The sequence below is a fragment of the Osmerus mordax genome, chromosome 23 (genome assembly GCF_038355195.1).
Source record: "Osmerus mordax isolate fOsmMor3 chromosome 23, fOsmMor3.pri, whole genome shotgun sequence".
NCBI classification, from domain to species: Eukaryota; Metazoa; Chordata; class Actinopteri; order Osmeriformes; family Osmeridae; genus Osmerus; species Osmerus mordax.
Genome location: NC_090072.1, coordinates 8,244,348 through 8,262,530, shown reverse-complemented (window position 1 = coordinate 8,262,530; position 18,183 = coordinate 8,244,348). Strand labels below are relative to the sequence as shown.

The 18,183-nt window shown below is 44.3% G+C and overlaps 3 protein-coding genes across 3 annotated transcripts; 2 read left to right on the top strand and 1 right to left on the bottom strand.

Moving 5' to 3' along the window:
- Positions 1-917: 917 nt before the first annotated feature.
- Positions 918-5,998, top strand: si:dkey-19b23.8 (low density lipoprotein receptor adapter protein 1). Its single transcript, XM_067261473.1, has 3 exons — positions 918-1,264; positions 2,986-3,732; positions 4,071-5,998. The coding sequence occupies exons 1-3, from the start codon at positions 1,249-1,251 to the stop codon at positions 4,154-4,156; spliced, it is 849 nt and encodes a 282-aa protein (XP_067117574.1). The 5' UTR covers positions 918-1,248; the 3' UTR covers positions 4,157-5,998.
- A 725-nt stretch (positions 5,999-6,723) lies between these two features.
- si:dkey-19b23.7 (uncharacterized) lies at positions 6,724-9,284 on the bottom strand. The gene is made up of 8 exons (XM_067261153.1): positions 9,157-9,284; positions 8,697-8,768; positions 8,484-8,555; positions 8,071-8,288; positions 7,850-7,913; positions 7,454-7,619; positions 7,105-7,302; positions 6,724-6,848 (listed from the first exon to the last, which is right to left on the bottom strand). The coding sequence occupies exons 1-8, from the start codon at positions 9,169-9,171 to the stop codon at positions 6,724-6,726; spliced, it is 930 nt and encodes a 309-aa protein (XP_067117254.1). The 5' UTR covers positions 9,172-9,284.
- Positions 9,285-11,525: 2,241 nt separating this feature from the next.
- LOC136967386 (uncharacterized) lies at positions 11,526-15,981 on the top strand. Its single transcript, XM_067261152.1, has 12 exons — positions 11,526-11,672; positions 12,037-12,133; positions 12,482-12,702; positions 12,886-13,039; positions 13,304-13,512; positions 13,615-13,735; positions 14,004-14,215; positions 14,815-14,932; positions 15,144-15,317; positions 15,407-15,500; positions 15,614-15,741; positions 15,845-15,981. Exons 1-12 carry the CDS (start codon positions 11,526-11,528, stop codon positions 15,946-15,948), a joined length of 1,779 nt encoding a protein of 592 aa, XP_067117253.1. The 3' UTR covers positions 15,949-15,981.
- Positions 15,982-18,183: the final 2,202 nt, after the last annotated feature.

Genomic DNA, 18,183 nt, shown 5'->3' with positions numbered 1-18,183 from the left:
ACGCACTATTTGTATGTCTCTTAGGGTACAAAGTGTCTGCCAAATGACTCAAATGTAAATGTTGGAAAAGTAGGTGGGTAAGACACGACACAGCATCATCACCATCAATAATAGCTTCTCTGTGTCCTTCAAGGTACTTGGGTTGGGTTTGACGTCCACACTTTAACAGACACAGGCAAAGTCCAGTTTAAACAGGGGTGCACTGTTTCCCTGAAGCACACACACACATATGGGACCGCTTAGAGCATTTCTTGGTCTGCTCTGAACACTGTTCAAACACACCCCAAAATAAACACTAAAAAAGGAGCTGGATAAGTGATCCTCATTAGGGACATGCAGTGTGACGCAAAGCATTACTAGAGGTAATATGTTTAGTAGCAATACAATATTATTCATCACAGACAAACTAGGACATTTAGTTATGGTCTGAGGCATACAAGCTAGACATCTAGCAACTGTCCAAATTTCATGAAACATATTGCTCTGGACGTGTACAACATTTGATTAATAATGGGGCCTATGTAATTAATTACAACAGCTACAATGTACTGTTTTTTATATGCTTTTAAGTGGATTCGATCCTGTGAATCTTCTGAACATTCAAATGCCCTTCAACTGAGCCATACTGAGTTGACAACATAGTGTTAAGCCAATGTCATCTCAGTTCTCAATGCAATTTCAAAGCCCCATCATTTTAATTGTAGCCTACCATGTATAAGTACAGTATGTCTTCTGTCATTCTGTCTTACCGGGAAAAATCGTTAAGCGCAGTTATCTCCTCCCTCACCTTTACGCACACCCACCCACACTCTCGCAGACGCAGATGCTCGTTCACTTCGTCATAACGCGGAGGCGTGCCCCTACGTTGTTCAAAAGCGCTGTTCCAGGCGCAGTCATTTAAGTTCAGTCGCTGAGTATCTCACACGAGGACGATAGAAGAACACGAATTTTCGTTCATAACTGGCAAATAAGTTGAACCTCTCCATTCAAGTTCAATCTCGATTCAGGATAGAACAGAGAACGTGCAAGAAGCGTATGATTGTAAAGATCCATTTGAATTTAACCAGATCTTGACACGTATCCACGGTTTTGCTGCCACGGGTAAAAGTTAAAATGTCTAGGTGTTATTGTATCAAATACTTTATTTAACTACAAGATTTGAAAACGTGTCGTCTTCACGCCGAGAGGGATACTGTTAGTCTACATTGAAAGACCCTTTATTTAATTTGAAGAAGAGACATCGTTTGCATGAAACTGTTGCAAGGTAAGACACGTTTCTTTTTGGCAAAGAAATTCACTCAAAATTTACTATGCATTTGGAAGCATATTCAAACGTTTATCTGAAATATAGTTTAATTTTAGTAGTGATATTAGAGTTGGTTTCCTTCGTGGTATTTGACATTTTTAAGACCAACGCTGTGTGTTTCGGAACATGACAGTCCCATTCCGTCCAAATGATTTCGTCTTCATTTAATTGTCCTGAGCACGTTACATCATTTAATGGCTAGTGGGTAATGACACTTGCTGTATTTGCATCACTGGTGACTAAACACTGATTTAATATGCAGACCGACCACATGGTTACAAGTGAGCATGTTATTGCAGTGGAATATTACTTTATCTAGCCTACCTATGTGGTTTAATTGTGAATAATTGCATTGTGTGTGCACAGTGTACACGTTTAAACGCTGAGCTGTCACTGGGTCAGTCAACACCCCCATTCAGTGTATATTTCTGATGTGACACACACACACACCAAAGTATGCCATTGTCTTTCAGAGGAGAAATATTTGGGTGGGGGGGGGGGGGTTGCCGGTAGAGCAAAGCTGTTTCCTGTGAAGGAGGCTCGTCTAACAATGGTCTCCATCGCAGAACAGCCGGTGGCTCTCAGTTACAGCTACTTCAGAGGGGGGCTATAGGATGTTGAAATAATGGCCAAGAAAAGAGAAAGGGGAAAAAATAAAGTGTAACACAATGGCCTGGGGTGTTGTGGTGTTTTTGGGATCTCCAAAGACAATGGGAGGCCTGTGGTAGTTGCATAACTAAGTAGTTTGATCACGTCAACTTTTGTCTGGTAAGACACAACTTTTTGTTCGCTCTGGTGGACTTGTTAAAATGATTCTCCAAGTGGTCTAACCTTACATCAATTTGGATTGACTAAACCAAAATTGCAACCTGAACTCCTCCAAATACTAGAATTGATCTATGGGCTTAAGGGTGGTAAAAATATAAATCTCCAAAAAGTCAATTTTGAGTATGTTTATATCGATATGGTTTGATGGACAATTTTTTAGGTTTGATTCCAAGATTGTTCTGTACTGTTGAGTTGCATGGTCCTAATGGACATTGAGGTGGAGGTTGGACGTGGTTGAGGCCTGAACACCATGATCGTGATGACTCTAATGGCTGGTTTGGAGTTTCAAAGTGATGGAAAACTACACGTCACTGTTTGTCACCTGTTATGGCAACTTTCCAACTTAGTAGCTCAGTTCACAGTGGTAATAGTATCAACAGAGGGTGTGAGTTAAGTATGCGTCCCTGAATGTGCGCACACATGCACAGTGTGAGGTTTAGTCTCTTGAAGACAAGGCTCAAGGCTACCTGTAAATATTTTATGGACAGTGCTGTGGTACTAGTAAATGAATATTGCCTCTGAATGCGTCACACTTGCAACCGATCCCAGTCTAGCTCTGGTTGCCCTGTTTTTTCCACCGTTTGGTACAGTGTGTCCTTGTTAAACCCAGACACTTGTCCAAGAGGGTGAACAGAAGCTGACGTCACATTCTTCCATCGTTTGCAGTTCCTTCTATGCCTTCAAGATTTCCCAACATATAGACTTTGTCCCAATTATATTTGTCATCTCACAGATGACGTTATGCATATTGTATGTCAATACCCATATGCAGGCTTTTTTCTTACACTTTCAATAGCTGTGCCTCTTTTTGTGTTGCAAATTCTAACCCAGATGTTCACATCCTTTTTCAGATCAGAGCAGTGAATGCAGCTACACCTCACTGGAAGTGTGGAGAAGTGTGAAACAGACTGAAGAGCGCTTCATCTGTGTCCATACTCCACCGCTAGCCAGCCCTCGTTTAACCCTTGACCTCAAACCCACCCTGAAGCCAACCATCATGTCTCTGAGTACGTTCCACCTGATGCAGACCCTCAAGAACTCCCCGGCGGCCCTGCGACGTCACTTCCAGCGGGACCGCACAGAGTCTTTGTCCCACGGCGACCCGCTGTTCAAGGTCCACTACCTGGGCACGGAAAAAATCTTCTCCCTGGACCGTGACCAGGCCCAGGACGTTATAAGCCGCCTGTTAGAAGGGGCTGCCAACGGAAAGAAACTGAGCAAAGATCACGCCCTCGTGGTACGCCCGCGATATGTGGAGGTCAAGGAACTGAGCACGGGCCGACAGCTCACCAAAACCTACCTGCAGGACATTGCCTACTGTGCCGCTGATACCAACCGCCCCAACGTCTTTCTCTACATCTGTAAGCAGCGCGGGCAGCAGCTGCAGTGCAGGGTGTTCTGGTGTAGCCGGGCGGAGCGGGCCCGGGACATGACGGCCTGCCTGGCGCAGTCTTTCCAACAGGCGCTGAGCGCCTGGCAGCAGGACGACACGGCCACGCTCGCCCATGGAGAGGGGAAGTCGAAAGGGGGAGAGGAGATGACGTCGAGCCCCAGCATCCCCAGGAGCTGTAGCACGCTACCCGCCAGTCTAGGAAAAGGTAAGCAGGGTTTGGATATTTGCTCAAATGAGTTGAGCGATCGGTGCATTGGTTCATTTGGTTTCAGTGGAAATATCTCTATTCTCTCAACAAAAAATGACTGGGCAAAACCGGCATCCTACACTATTTGAAATATTTATAGTCATTGAAACCAAACATTTTCACTAGGCTAGGGCTATCTACGTATTGCTAGGTTGAAAAGTCCAGGTGTGAATATAAATGAAGTGATTTAATTCACTCCAATTTGCATGCCAATGTGTTTGTATGTCTCGGATTTCCATTTCTGTGACAACCAAAAATACGATTGCAAACTAACACCATGTCCTCTGTGTTGGCAGTGCGCTGGAAGAAGAGGGGCTCCATGTCTCACAGTCCCCTCAGGGCCATCACAAGGAGGGGGTCCACTTCTGAAAGCTGGAACTGAGACCCAGACCATCAAGCATGGACCTTTTACTGACGACGCCCCACTAGGGGTGACCGCACGGAGGGAGGGACTGGATGAGAGAATGGACGAAAAGAAACTGTCCACAGGGCTAGAGGATGACCATTTCCAGACGAGTCGTTTCCTTCATCAGCGGGTCTACATTTGGCTGTTTGTATGTGTATTTCAAGAACAGTGCTGACTCGAGAAGCTGAACTCCTACTTTTGTTTGCTGCTGACGTGGGAAAAGTTGCTTACAAGGCGTTTGGGATAGGCATTCCACACCTGATGAGAGCTGATTCCTCACATCGTGTTGGAAGAACGCGACAAGCTCCTTCCATAGCCATCTGTCTCATCAAAACATTGTCCTGACATTTAAGCTGGTTTGGTCTTCTGACAAAAGGACTTAAAATCCAACAAAAAATGCATTGCAAGCCACATGGATTGCTAAAACGGGTTACTGCAAAGCTGTTCTTCGTATTAAGATTATTTATTTATTTTACAGAGGTATCTGTGTCATGATGTTTTTACCCTCTGGTCCAAACCTCCCGTCTTTGTCTAAATATGCTTGTTTTTAGCTAGAAGGTAGAGGAGTTCTGGAAAATGCCATGAATTGTGGGCCATGTTTGCCTTGGAAGAGGGAGGTAAATAAGCTTGTGAGTAGATGAGGGGGGATTGAAAGTTTACTTCTGATCCTAGTAACAAGATGGGAAGAATGGGATTTGTCAGCACACAGACTAGTGCCATTGTAATGTTTTTCAATGCACTATAAGGCAGTAAGTCTATTAATTCAAATGTATTTTTATTTATTTTTTAATTGTTTTTTTGCTGGCTCCTATCGTTTAGGCCGTCAAACAGTTGTCACATTGTTCAAGATTAATTTTCCCTCGTTCTAAAGGTTTACTAGAGGTCTTTGGCTTCCATAACTTGTTGGACAGGCCTAGCAACTTTTGTGTTTGAACAAGAACTCACTAAACAAACAGTATCAGAAGCATCCTGCTATAGCAGGTTTGTCAGTGATCACTACTGGGATGATCATTTGCATTTACGTGGATAAATCACGTGGATGATTAAAAAGTGCCTTGTTGCTGCTACTCTGTAATGCCTGTACCACAGGGAACCAGGAACAGCGTGTTCCAGTTTGGAATGTTGGGCTGTGCACCTGCATTCCGGAGGCGTTCAAGTTCTAGAGCCCACCTTATAGTCCCTCCACCACCACTGTTTCGTAGCGTTCACATGTTAGTGTGGCCCCCAAGCCCGAATACCTCTCCGCCTGCATAGTCGCACACAGACACACTGTCTCTCCTTACACACTTTTCTCATGCCATGCAAGTGCATTCCACAATGTAGCGACCTCTCTACTCAGACAACCGTTAAGGTCAGGTTACAAAAGTAGAAAAGGTTTTTGTGGACTTTTAAGTCCACCCAGCTCCACTATTGCATAAGAGTCATGATTGCACATGCTATATACTTTATGGTTTGCAATGAGAGACGTAAAGGAGAGGGTTGTGTTCTGGCTGTTCCTTAGTCTACCACCCCACCCCACACCAAACCTTAACACCAACTACTACACTTGTGACAAGGCAAGGCTAGTGGGAGATACCTGCATGTTTTACAGTTAAAGTGCCTCCATTTTAATTTAATTTATGACTGACTGGTTTTGTCATGGAATTCATGTTTTTAACCATTTCTTTTCATTTGTGTGTATCCAAAATGTATCTTAAACTACAAAAAGGCACCCTCATTTTAAAGGAGCCCAAGTGCCTGCTTTAAGGTTTTTTTTTAATTATTTGTCCTTGTGTATATATTTAATATATGTATTTTATGGAATAATAAACTTTTATACAACTACACTGTCTATGTAGATTGTTCGTGCATTTCAAACTGTTTCAGTTTTCCTGGTACAGACAACCGAACATGAAGTTGACCTCAAGTTTAAGAATAACTAGCCATCTATGCCAAGCTACAACTTACTGTATTTTGATCACTACTTCCAAACATGATGAATGAGGCAAACAACGACCCTGGCAGTACTTTCTCTACAGCCCAGTCTATTTTTAACAGGGGTTCTGTTTGGTCATAAGTAGACAGAATTCCAACGTTTGGGAGGGTGGACAGGTTCACAGAGGTTATGGGATTTTAATCTGGGGTTCATGTGACCAATCTCACAGGGTGCTTTATTTTCTCACAAGATTGTGTATACCAGTATCTAGTTATGCTGGCAATGGGGGGGGGGAATACAGTAGTATACACACCTGGGCAATGTTCAGCTGTCAACATTTGGTATGCTTCACACGTCTCAAGCAGAAATCTGAGCTAATTACAATTTTACATACTAATTGATACCATTCAATACACTGGTGGTGCACAGAACAGAACCTACTGGGTGGACATGCATTCATAAGTCAACCATTTGAATTGTTCTATTTTATCCTAAACTGGGTTAGCACACTGACCCTACAGTAGGTCTTGTATAGAGCAAAAACAATGCAGTGTTTTATAATGATTGGGGTTCATGGTTCAGACCATCGGGGGGGGGGGGCGGGGGGGGGGCGGGGGGGGGATCCTGGTCACTCCCCCTCAGAGGAGGCCCTTGTTGTTGGGCTAGAGGCAGGCCTGGTGGTGCCTCTCTGTCGCTGGACCTCCAGCAGAGTCTGGACATGGAGTCTTCTCAGACTCTTCACCTCCTCTATGACTTAAGAGAGAACAAAAATAGAGATGGGAAGCATTAAGCACACAGTCATGAAAAGTGCAACAGCACCACCTAGCAGCTATTTAACTGACTGTTTCCTTGTTTGCTATTGAAGGGTATTATATCCACACTCATTTTCAATGTTTGTTATTTTGTGGTCAAAGTTGATCCTTTCACATTTTGCTAGCACTTTACTAAATTTACAGCAACATGATTCAGGCTCTGTGCTCTTGTAATACTACATGCTGTAAATATACACCTTTATCATAATGCAGTTCATCTCGGTTGCCGTGGATGGCGTACATCTCCAGGAAGTTGAGGAGGGCCCCGGTGACTAGGAAACCTTCAGTGAGGGGAAGGCTTTTCAGATAGCGCATGTCGAGGGCCAGCGGGTTGGAGGGGGAAGGAACGGTGCAGAGACACACCAACTCACTCACGACATCCCATATCCTGATTCCTGAAAAAAAATTACATTAAAAGTAGAACGTATCTTAAGAATCTGATTAGCTACTGTTATATCTGTCTATTAAATACAGTTTACATGATATTTACATGGTTTTAAATCCTATCTCTTAAGAGGTCTCATTGCAATACCGGTCCACCCATACCTTGCGTTTGCCAGTCTGTGACAGACTTGAGTTTCATTGGAGTGTCCTTGACCAGTGCATCAGTACCACCAATGTTAACCAGGCGCTCGTGGTTAGACCGTATCCAAGCGTACGGGTGGCCATATTTGGCATAGCCAGCCAACAGGAAAAGGGTGCAGTTTACTTCCTGAGGTCAGAAAAGGTCAAAGTGAAATGGTGAAATGGTTTCCATTTGCTATTCAGAGCATACATCGTACACTCTAAAGACAGCAGTCTAATTGATTCTCAATTTACATTTTTGACTCTAAACCCACTTCCCAAGAAGGTATATTTGTTCATAGGGCCTAGGCAGTGGTTTGGGGTCAAGAATGCAGCCTTTCAAAGATAACTAATTGAAATGTAAACAGAACTACTCACAGGCACAGCAATCTCCCTCTCACTGGGAGAGGCAGGGAGGAGGTGGTCCTCACTGCTGTGGTCCCTGAGTGAAGAGGAAAAGGTGGTCGGTGGTGTGTGTGTGTGTGTGTGTGTATAAAGTATGTGGATGCCAAGATTTACACATTAAGCATAGCATTACCATACCAAAGTACAAAGGACTATGTTTGCTCTTTAGCAAAGTTTGCAAAAGGCTTCTGCACCTGTTGGCCTGTGACAGAGGTCTCGGTGTGTACAGCGTGCTGGGTTGTGACCTCCGTGCCCCTGGCCCCTCAGGCAGGGGAGGGCTGGCGTGGCTAGAGGGGCTGGCGTTGTTGCTAGCATGGCTAGCTAGGCTGTAGGCGCTACTGCTGGATGAGCTTCTGCTACTGCTGCTGCAGGAGGAGGCTGCCGACACCGCAAACCCGGGGGAACGCCAACCCTGAGGGAAGGCGTTCAGGGCAAAGTAACACTTTAGCATACTGCATCTGTTGTTTTGACCCTTTGTGCTGTTAAAGTTATCGTAGCACACCATGTTATCATTAAACATGATGTGTTTCCTTATTGCTACTGTAGCAGGCACCTTTGCCAGATTGTGAGGGTGTTGGTGTGATCACACTTGAATTGAGTTACCAACCAAGTCGTCATTGACTACTGTTAGAAGAAGCTCTTCTCTCCCTCTAAGCCAAGGCTGGAAATACCTGAAACCCTTTCATGGTCAATAAAAAGGGCTATTATGAATACATTGATAGAGTTAAGGGGATTTTGTGTTTCATTTTGCATAATGTGTTTACAGGTTGTAATCTTTAGAATGGTGGAATGGAGAGGCTAACTGAATTCTAGAACTAACCTGCAGTGATCCAAGCAAGGCCAGGTCGGTCAGAAAGAGCTGCAGTTTTATCCTCTGCTCCCTCTCTCGCTTCTGAGGGGGAGATTATTATTTGTTTTTGATTGGGATTTCATTAAATGGTGAAAAAATATTTACCCTGCAAGCATAGCAAAGACCTCATAGGGTGCCTGGGAAGTAAACCCCCTAGTATCCTAGCAACTCATGAAACACTTCAGCACCGTAGTCAAGCATATTTAGTACAATGACTTCTAAAAACATGTAAGCAAACCTTAAGTTAAATAAAGAAACCTTAATCTACTGGAAGGACTGAATGTATGCAAATGAAACCCGAACAAATGTAGAACATGGTCTAATGCATTATTGGATTCCTTTGAAATGAAAAGCACGAAGTATATAGCTGTTCTAAATATTTTTGTTACTCGAGTCGTTTCCAAATAACGTTTTGTTAACGGATACTTACGCTGCCCGTGCTCATCTCGTATATTGGTCTTTTTTACCACATGATGCTGTCACACCTGCAAGATGCAACTGCAAAACGTATTGGTCCAGATGCTTAAAATGCATGTAGATTGTTTTGGTGGTATACAGAGTATATAAAGAATGCCATATTTCACATTATTTTAGCTAAATCGGTTCTGATTTCTCATTATCATATTCCTTGTTCCTCGATCTCACGGGTGTTGTCTTATCACATTTAGGGATCATCTGTATTTGTCCTTGTGTCAGAGAAGCGCAGGCAAGAACAATATAGGTTACACTTGTTTGCTGGAAGAGCTTCAAGGTTATCGTTATTGTACGTGTGGCACCCAAAATGGTTTTGTAGCCACATATTCTGTTCTTATGTGAATCCTGCATGCAAAAACAATCCCTCGTGGTACAACAAAGAAAACCTTGAACCTTGAAACTAGCCTGCTGTGTTTTTCACAGATTATATCCGTCAAACTCTTAAATGTAAGGCCTGCACAGGACAAATAATTATGTGCGGCTGCCAGTGAATTTGGCGTTTCCCCAAAAAGAAAACGTCAATTATTTTGGTGCCTTATTGATTAGTTTACTACCAATCATTCCGGCCAGGTGGAACAGTCGGTAGCGTACTTTGTGGTTGTGAATTCCTGAGTTAGAGAACTTTTCAAAGCAAGAGAAAGAAACACTAAATACACTATACTTGTAAAATGAAACTCAAGTATTTTATTAACATACAGGGGTGAGTTATAACTTTTTTATGCCTAGTCGATTTGAATAAGTGTGTAAACACATTTTGTCTGAAAATATCCTAATTTCCTCCAGGGTAATGTTTCTAGGTGAAATACTCATCAATAACTCTATGTGCGTGCCAGCTGGTAAGTTTGATATGCTGCTTAATTCATTGGCATCGCTGTTATTTCATGTTTCAACCGTTTTACCGTTTCTAGATGTAATACAGCGAATAATTTACTTTTTAGGACAGTTATTTTTTCATATTCGGACATGATCCTATTAGACACATGCATGTCCCAATATCTGTCTGAAAACAAATGAAAGAATCACCATACTTTTAGATTTTTATTTTATTTTCAAAACAGATGGATTCACTAACAATCCTATGAACGCCTACAAACTTGGCTAGTGTGTCTGTGAGTTAGTATGTAATTATGTAATGTAAGCTATATAATTTAATGTCTGCCATGTGTTGAGGAACATTCCGGACGGAGTGTCATGAACGCCATTTCTGGCTGTTTGTTGAATCCAGCTTCATTGGCTCTATGGTCCGCTTTGGCTTTGAAGGTAAAAGTCTTCCTTGAAATAATGGAGATTCTTTTATTCAACAACATTTAATGAGCCTTGCCAACAAAGATTCTAACTTGTCTTCATAATTGGTGTTATTCTTTAATAGAAAACACTTCTGTAATAAGAAATTTAGAAATCCAGGCCAACTTTATTGTAAACATTGACGGACATCCTGTTTACTATTAATGTCCACAGACCACCATGGATTTCACTTTCTGTCCAGCCATCAGACTGCAGTCTGCGGCTACACAGCGCTCTATAATCACCGTGGTGACCTGGTATTCCGTGCCTCGTTCCTGGCCTGCCACGTTGACAACCAGGTGGACTTGTTTGACACATAAAGAGAATACTGTATCCATCCTTACTACTCATTACACCTTTTAAATGCTCGAGTAACCACCAGCAGCATCAGCCACCTGTTTGAAAAAAAATAATATATAATATTTAGTGTTTCTCATTTAACAGTTCACATGACTTTGAAATCAAGTCCTTCTTTCTCCCTCTGTTTGTAGCAGGACAGTGAGTACAGTCTACGGTTGTGGTTGGTAAACACGCAGGTAAATGGGGAAGTGGCTGTTTACCCCTTCTGGCTCCGCTGCTCCACCTTGTGGCCATGGGGAGTGCGGGAGGTGGCCTGTGAGGAGAACTACATGGGAGTGAGACACGTCTGTAAGATCCTAGTCAAATAGTTTAGCTGTAGTCCGGTCACGTGTGTCACTCGATACTTTGTGTGCTTTTCAAAGGTGTCCATCCAGCGTCCAGTTTTAACTGTCTCTTCTCACGGACAAGAGAAGGTTCTGCCGCCCCATTATGTGAGTCGAATGGAAGGATGTGCTGGAATGTTCTTGCAAGGTTCTTTCTCCTTCTCCTTTCTTTCACGCCGTCTTTTCATCTTTTTTTCTTTTTGCTCTTTACCTTTTACTTTCTTCCTTTTGTCTTGGGATCTTTCTGCCTTCCTTCCTTTCACCCTTTCTTTTGTCCTTTCTTTCAATGATTAGTTCACTACCATCCTCTACCTAGGGGTCTGGAGAGAAGTCAGGAAAGGTGTGGAACTGGACTGTGATGTTCCACAGAGCAGGAGCACACCCAGAAGAGACAAGGCCCAGATCCCTGGTTGAGGCCAGCACCCTGGGCTACCATCTGTCTGAATCTGGCTCTCGTATCGTTCTCCGTTGCCCCTACTCCTCTCCCCTATCCTACACCCTGAAGGTCAGGTGTTCATTTTGAACGGTTATAGTAAGATTTAGTGTGTGTGTGTGTGTGTGTGTGTGTGTGTGTGTGTGTGTGTGTGTGTGTGTGTGTGTGTGTGTGTGTGTGTGTGTGTGTGTGTGTGTGTGTGTGTGTGTGTGTGTGTGTGTGTGTGTGTGTGTGTGTGTGTGTGTGTGTGTGTGTGTGTGTGTGTGTGTGTGTGTGTGTGTGTGTGTGTGTGTGTGTGTGTGTGTGTGTGTGTGTGTGTGTGTGTGTGTGTGTGTGTGTGTGTGTGTGTGTGTGTGTGTGTGTGTGTTGTAACTCTACAGTTCAGTTTTGCATGTTGGGCTTCTTTCATTTTTTCTTACCTCTTCTTTGTGTGTAGGATAAAGGGGTGGACTTGGATGTGGTCAGTGCCACCATCTTGTACCCTCTGCTGGGCACTGTTCTCGTTATCGATGCCTCTGTGGCTTGCGCCATGAGTAAGTCAGCCAGTCATGCAGGAGCTAATATAGACTGTGCTGTGACATCATGTAAGACATGCTGAATATAGACAGTGAGTCATGCCAGCCAGGGTCATATGCCTTGTGTTTATGTGGAATCACGACTCATCATTTCTGTGTCACTTCTCTTTTGTCTTCACTTGTATCTCTTTCCCTTCCTCTCATCGCTTCTCTCTTTGCTTCGGCACCGTATTTTCTCCCCCATCCTCCCTCTGGTACTTTTCCGTCCCTCAACAACCCCCCCCCCCCCACTACCTACTTCTTCTCCCTCCCCCCACACACGTCCACCTCCATGTCTCCTTCCTCCCCTTTTCACCGCCCCGCAAGATGAGCCCACAGTAGAAGGGTCCCACCTGCTGTGGTCTATCCCCCTGTTCCTCTCCCCCCTGGCCCCTGGGGGTGTCTCCAAGGACAGGGGCATCAGGATCGGATTGGAGACCCAGGCCCTCAGCCAGAGAGAGATCAAGGACAAGGGCTTTGAGATTGGCCTGAGGGACGGGATGGTGGACATCCGGATTCCATTTGGCACCGAGGGTGGGCATATTGAGGTACACAACCAGAGCAGTATTTTATTTCACAGAGTTTCCTGTGTGTGTGTGTTGGGGGGAAGAATAAAAAATTGGGGGACCCCCAAGCCCCTATCAGTGTTACCCAGAACCCCACCGACAGTTCAAATCCTGGATCAAATGCCATTGACAGTTCTGTCAGCCTCTGTCTTCCCCTTCTTCCAGAGTGGCGTGGTGGACGGCCAGTACTCCCAGTCCATGTCTGTGAACCTTTTCTATGCGCACCAGTGGGAGGACAAACGCTGGCCCCTCACACACCTCCGCTCTCTCAGGCTCCTCAGGACCCCCTACATTCCACTCCCCCTCACCCTCATCAACCGTGAGCTTTCGAAGGGGTATTCCCTCACAGCAACATCATAACCTGTTGTGTGTGTGTGTGTCTGTGTCTGTGTATCTGTGTGTGTGCATTTAGAATGACTGTTCCCTTTGCTGGAGCATAATGGGAGGGCCAGTGTGTTTTGTGGAACTAGAACATATTTATATTGGTCCACATTGTCATGATTTGACACACTGGTTTATCTAACAGCTACACGTACCCCTGTCGCGTTCCTTTCTCTTCCTCGTGCTGTCTGTCCTTCCACAGACACCGTAGTCTCCCAGCGCGTATTCTCGGTCAGTCTGGGTACATTTCTTCCTGACGTGGACCTCCAGAGCCTCACCGTGGGTGACACCCTGGTCTGGACCCAGTGCCAGAGCCAGGACGAGGTGGAGGTGGTCCTCATCCCCCACCCCAATGGGTCACACTCCTACCAGCTACACGTCCCCTTCTCATACCCCCATGTCCTGCACAAAGTGAGTGCATGTGACTCTGATGAGCAATGTTAATTAAAGAGTGTAAGAGTGTTCATGTTGACTATGAGGTTAGTAATCCTGTGTTTGTATATTCTATGTCAGGATGTGGGTGACGGCTACATTAGTTACACCCTCCCTCTCCTCTTTACCCTGTTCATCTCTGCCCGTGACCAAGTCTTCCACCATGCAGACATCATTGTCAGTCGTGTGCTAGAGCAGCCAGGTGACTATTGGTTAAGGATAGCCCATTTCCTGTTTGATATTGTCAAATAAACTATGAGCTACTCATATAAAAAATGAAATGACTGACTTAAAATTAATTAATTAAAAGTTAAAATTAACTATTGTCCTTACTAGTGTCCTTGAAGATTGCTCCAACTCACACAAAAGCAGCTAAAAGTGAGAAGGGAGGTCAAACAAGAAAGGAGCAATTCTTTCTCAAGACTAGTTCACACTCCTCCTCCCTTTCCCTCCCCCCCTCCTGGTCCTAGCCCCGGAGCGCCTCCGACTGGAGGGGCTGTGTACTGAGAGGGGCCTCCTGGTGCTGCTGCACCAGGGAGCCCGGGACCTGCAGTGGGAGCTCTTCCTAGGGGCCAACCGGATTGACTGGAAGCTGATTGAGATGGGAGGCTTCACAGTGGAGACCAAGAAGGATCTAGTCAGTGTGGAGATCCCTCTCTTCAGCCCTGGCATGACCTATGAGGTGATCGCTTTAAAGCAAAACATATCTACATATAAAAGCCTTGTCTATGGGGTGCTATGTTTGTGATTTGTAATAATGCTGATCCATTTGAAATGACTAACGTCTAACTCTTTGAATGTGTGATTTGAAGTATATTCCACTGGGAAAGAACATGTGTTTAGGGCACCCTCTATTGTCTAAATGTGCAGTTGCTCCACACGCTCCAGAACTGTATAAACCATTTTCTATTTTTTAAATGTAAAGACACAGCTAAACACATACATCTTGGTGTATATTTAGCCTCTTTTTGTTTGTAGGAGTAAAGGTTTTGAAGACATTTGTGACGTAGAGGTACTGTACCTTCCCAAGGTGACTGTGGCTGAAACAGATTTTTTTGTTTGTTTACTCAACGAGAGTCAGTGGTCTAATATATAGAAGCCATTGTTCTCCTATTTACCAGATGAGCTAAAGTCCCAAAGCTAATCATCATTAGGATGATTGTGTATCAGTTTTAAATGTCTTATAATAGGTACAATCTATGTCAAGGCATATATTGGTGCACAGGTGTCTTGGCAATACCTTTTGTTCCCCTCAAATTTATTTTCCCTTATTTTCATTAGGAACTGAGTTTGCAAGGTCTGGTTGTCAAAGTAGAGGTGAGCCTGATTGATGTGGACTCTCTGAAGGTGAAGGATAGCCTTGTCCAGCGCTGTGCTTTTCCTGTCAGGGAGCTACTGGGTAATGAAACACACACACACTCAGTCATGCAGTCACACACATGACTTTGCAGGGTAAAGAAACCTTTATAAAACAAAAATTAAGAGACATTTTGGGATAACTATGGAGAAACAAAGCACACAAGATTATAGATCTTTCAGACACTGTATATGTACTACAACTTAACATGGAAGGCAAACATTATCACTCCCAATGAACTGTCATCCTTCAGTGTGCTTACCAGAAGGGAGGATGGTGGCAGTGGTGGACACCACACACTCAATCCCGCCCACTCCACCCAACCGCACCACCTTATTGGACCCCAGCTGTGTCCCTGAGGAAACAGACAGTGCCAGGGCCCTATTCAGTTTTGGTTTGGACTCCTGCGGTACCACCGTAACTGTAAGTGTCTGTTTTAAACACGTAAATCATGCTCATGCACAACTGCTCGGAATGTAGTTTCTAATAGTGTATGTGTGTTACGCCATCAGACAGAAGGTGACTTTCTAGTGTATGAAAACCAGGTGAGATATGCCCAGCAGCTTATACCCACAGATGACCCTCTGATACACAGAGACTCCCCCTACAGGTGACTATATGTACTACAAAGACCGGTGGCCAGTGGGGCTCACAGTTTGTACTGGGTCCCTCCCCCGTCAAGCACTCCAATATCAGTGGGTGTCCTTTTGTTTTGACTTTCAGGTTGACTATTCAGTGTCGCTATCCTGCCGATGACACTGTCACTGGCTCTGTCTATCACCGAGGAAACTCAACTTCTCTCCTCTCACACCGGCCGTTGAGTCGAGCTCGTAGAGAGGACTCTGTCATGGGTGTGTGTTACGGAATCCACATTTCAATTTCAATAACTTGGACACAACTGTGTGTGTTTCTCGTGAACACTACATGCTAAATCTGTTATGTTCTCTCATCTAGGGAAGCGACAAGTCATTTTGGATGGATTGAATTGGCCTGGACCAGGTACACAATTTGGTGCTCTGCTAACTGTCCAGCCACCACATGGTAAAGATTTACTTTAACATCTTCATAGACACGTCTGGACTACCTTGAAGGATGACTTGGATTTTAATCATGAAGTTCACAATTCTACTGATGTGTTTGGGGATGGCTGTACCCTGGGCCACTGGAAACAAGTCACACCCACAAATAAAAAACAACTGAATACGTTTGGTGGTTTACATGAATGAATGAAAGAAAGACAAGTGATCCAGGCAGAGGAGTCAGGATGTGGTGGATGGGTGCTACAGTATCAGCTGAGCTATGTGGAGCTTTGCCGATTCCATCAAGGAGGGGGTGAGACTCAAGCATTGAATTACAAGTGACAAGTAGTAACTATAGTCAGCTATTGACTGGATTTAAGTAGATGTTGTGTTTAACTGATGGGAAATCGGTGTGTAATTGAGGTGATTGGCTGATGGTCCTAAAATGTGTGATGTGGTTATTTTTCTCCCAAGCCTCAGTTGAATCTAACGAAATGTTTATATGTTATTTTCAGTAATATGCTGTTCAAATATGATGCAATTAACAATGGTCAGCATGTGTGCTTACCATAGTTATGATAATTATATATCCTTATGGTAAATACTTTTTGAGATGGTATATTATGCTCCAGGACAAATCCAACCTTTAAATGTTAGGAAAGTAAGATCTTACTATTCCCTGAAATATGTGAAGGACTTCACGTGTGAACACATGATGGACTTCACTGGGTGGGCCACCGCCACCAGTGTCTGGACTCCATGGAGGATTCCTCTTCGGTTGCTGGGCCGAAGCTCATTGATCATTGATTTCCCCATGGAGTCTAAGCTCCAAACAATGTAGTACATTTATCATTTCTGTAAATAAACATCACTTTACTCATCCCAGGGGCCTGTACAACGAATCAAGATTTGGCGTTAACGAGGTAACTTCAGGTTCAACCCAGGGTTTTCTGTATCACGACGGTGGATCAGTTGTTACCGGGGTAGATCGCCATGGTAACACATGCTGAACGCCTAACCTGGTCGGGAGCAGGTTAAGTTGGAGATCAGAGACAGGGGCGTAGCCAGGACATTATTTCTGGGGGGGCCAGCTCTGGCCAGTCTTTTATTTGGGGTGGCACTTGATTGTCAAAAACTACTATTTTAAAACTCACACACTGCATCAATCAGAGCAGCAGTTTTCTAACGGTATCCAGTGGTTAGCTGCTAGTCTCCATTGAAGCGCTGTCAGAATGCAGATACGTTGGTTTGCGTCTTGCGCTGTAGATGGGCGCGTGGCCCAACATGTTGTGAATATGGGGCTTGTAGCGTAAGTGACAAATGACAATATAAGACGACTTTATAAAAAAAATACAAATGCATTTTTTCAGCTTTATACCGTTTCTGTTCAGGAGGGTTTTTTTGTTTTTGTGTGGTTGGGGGGGCCGGCAGGGTGGCCATTCTCTGACCAATGGTGGCCGTGGCCCCCCCCTGGCCACCACGTGGCTACGCCCCTGATCAGAGATGAACCGGTATAAAAGCCCCGCCCACTAACTAATTCTTGAGGATAATGGCGTTACAGTTCATAGAAGATCCTTTGGAGCGCGGATAGTGAGAGGTGCGCTCAGAAGAGCCAGAACATTTACAGACCGACAAATCCCTTTGGCATTCCCTGATGAGTACCCTATCATTATTAAATATATAGATTCTCAGCTGAGGGAGTTACTTATCTTTGACAGCTTCTTGAGCCGTATGTTGCCAATGTATCGAATCAATGTATCGAATCAATGTGTATGGTACCGTACAATGCTTTTCACAAGTTAAATGATCATTCCACTACTTTCATTGAATTTGGATGTTTCATTCACTTTTATAGCATTTTCCAAAAAGAATAATTAGGACATTGAAAGAAAGCAATGGTGAAAACCCCCACAAAAGACTCAAAAGGCACAACAAAAAAGCCCAAAACTTACAAACAAGTTTAACAAATTACAACTTACACCCCCCCGCCACCTACGGTCTTCTTCTGACAACCGTCTGGTGGTCCGGACCCACCGCTCAAGAGCGCCCGGTCCCAACACAAGCTCTTCTCCTGTCTGGCCCCACAATGGTGGAATCAACTCCCCACCTCCATCAGGGACACTGACTGTCTTCCCACCTTCAAGAAAAGGCTCAAGACACTTGTTCCGGGAGTACCACGGCACTTAGGAATGCTTGGCTGGACCTGATGTTAGTTTCCTCCAGGATCACAATGACTCGTATTGAGAGACTTGGTTAGTTGTAACGGTTTTTAAA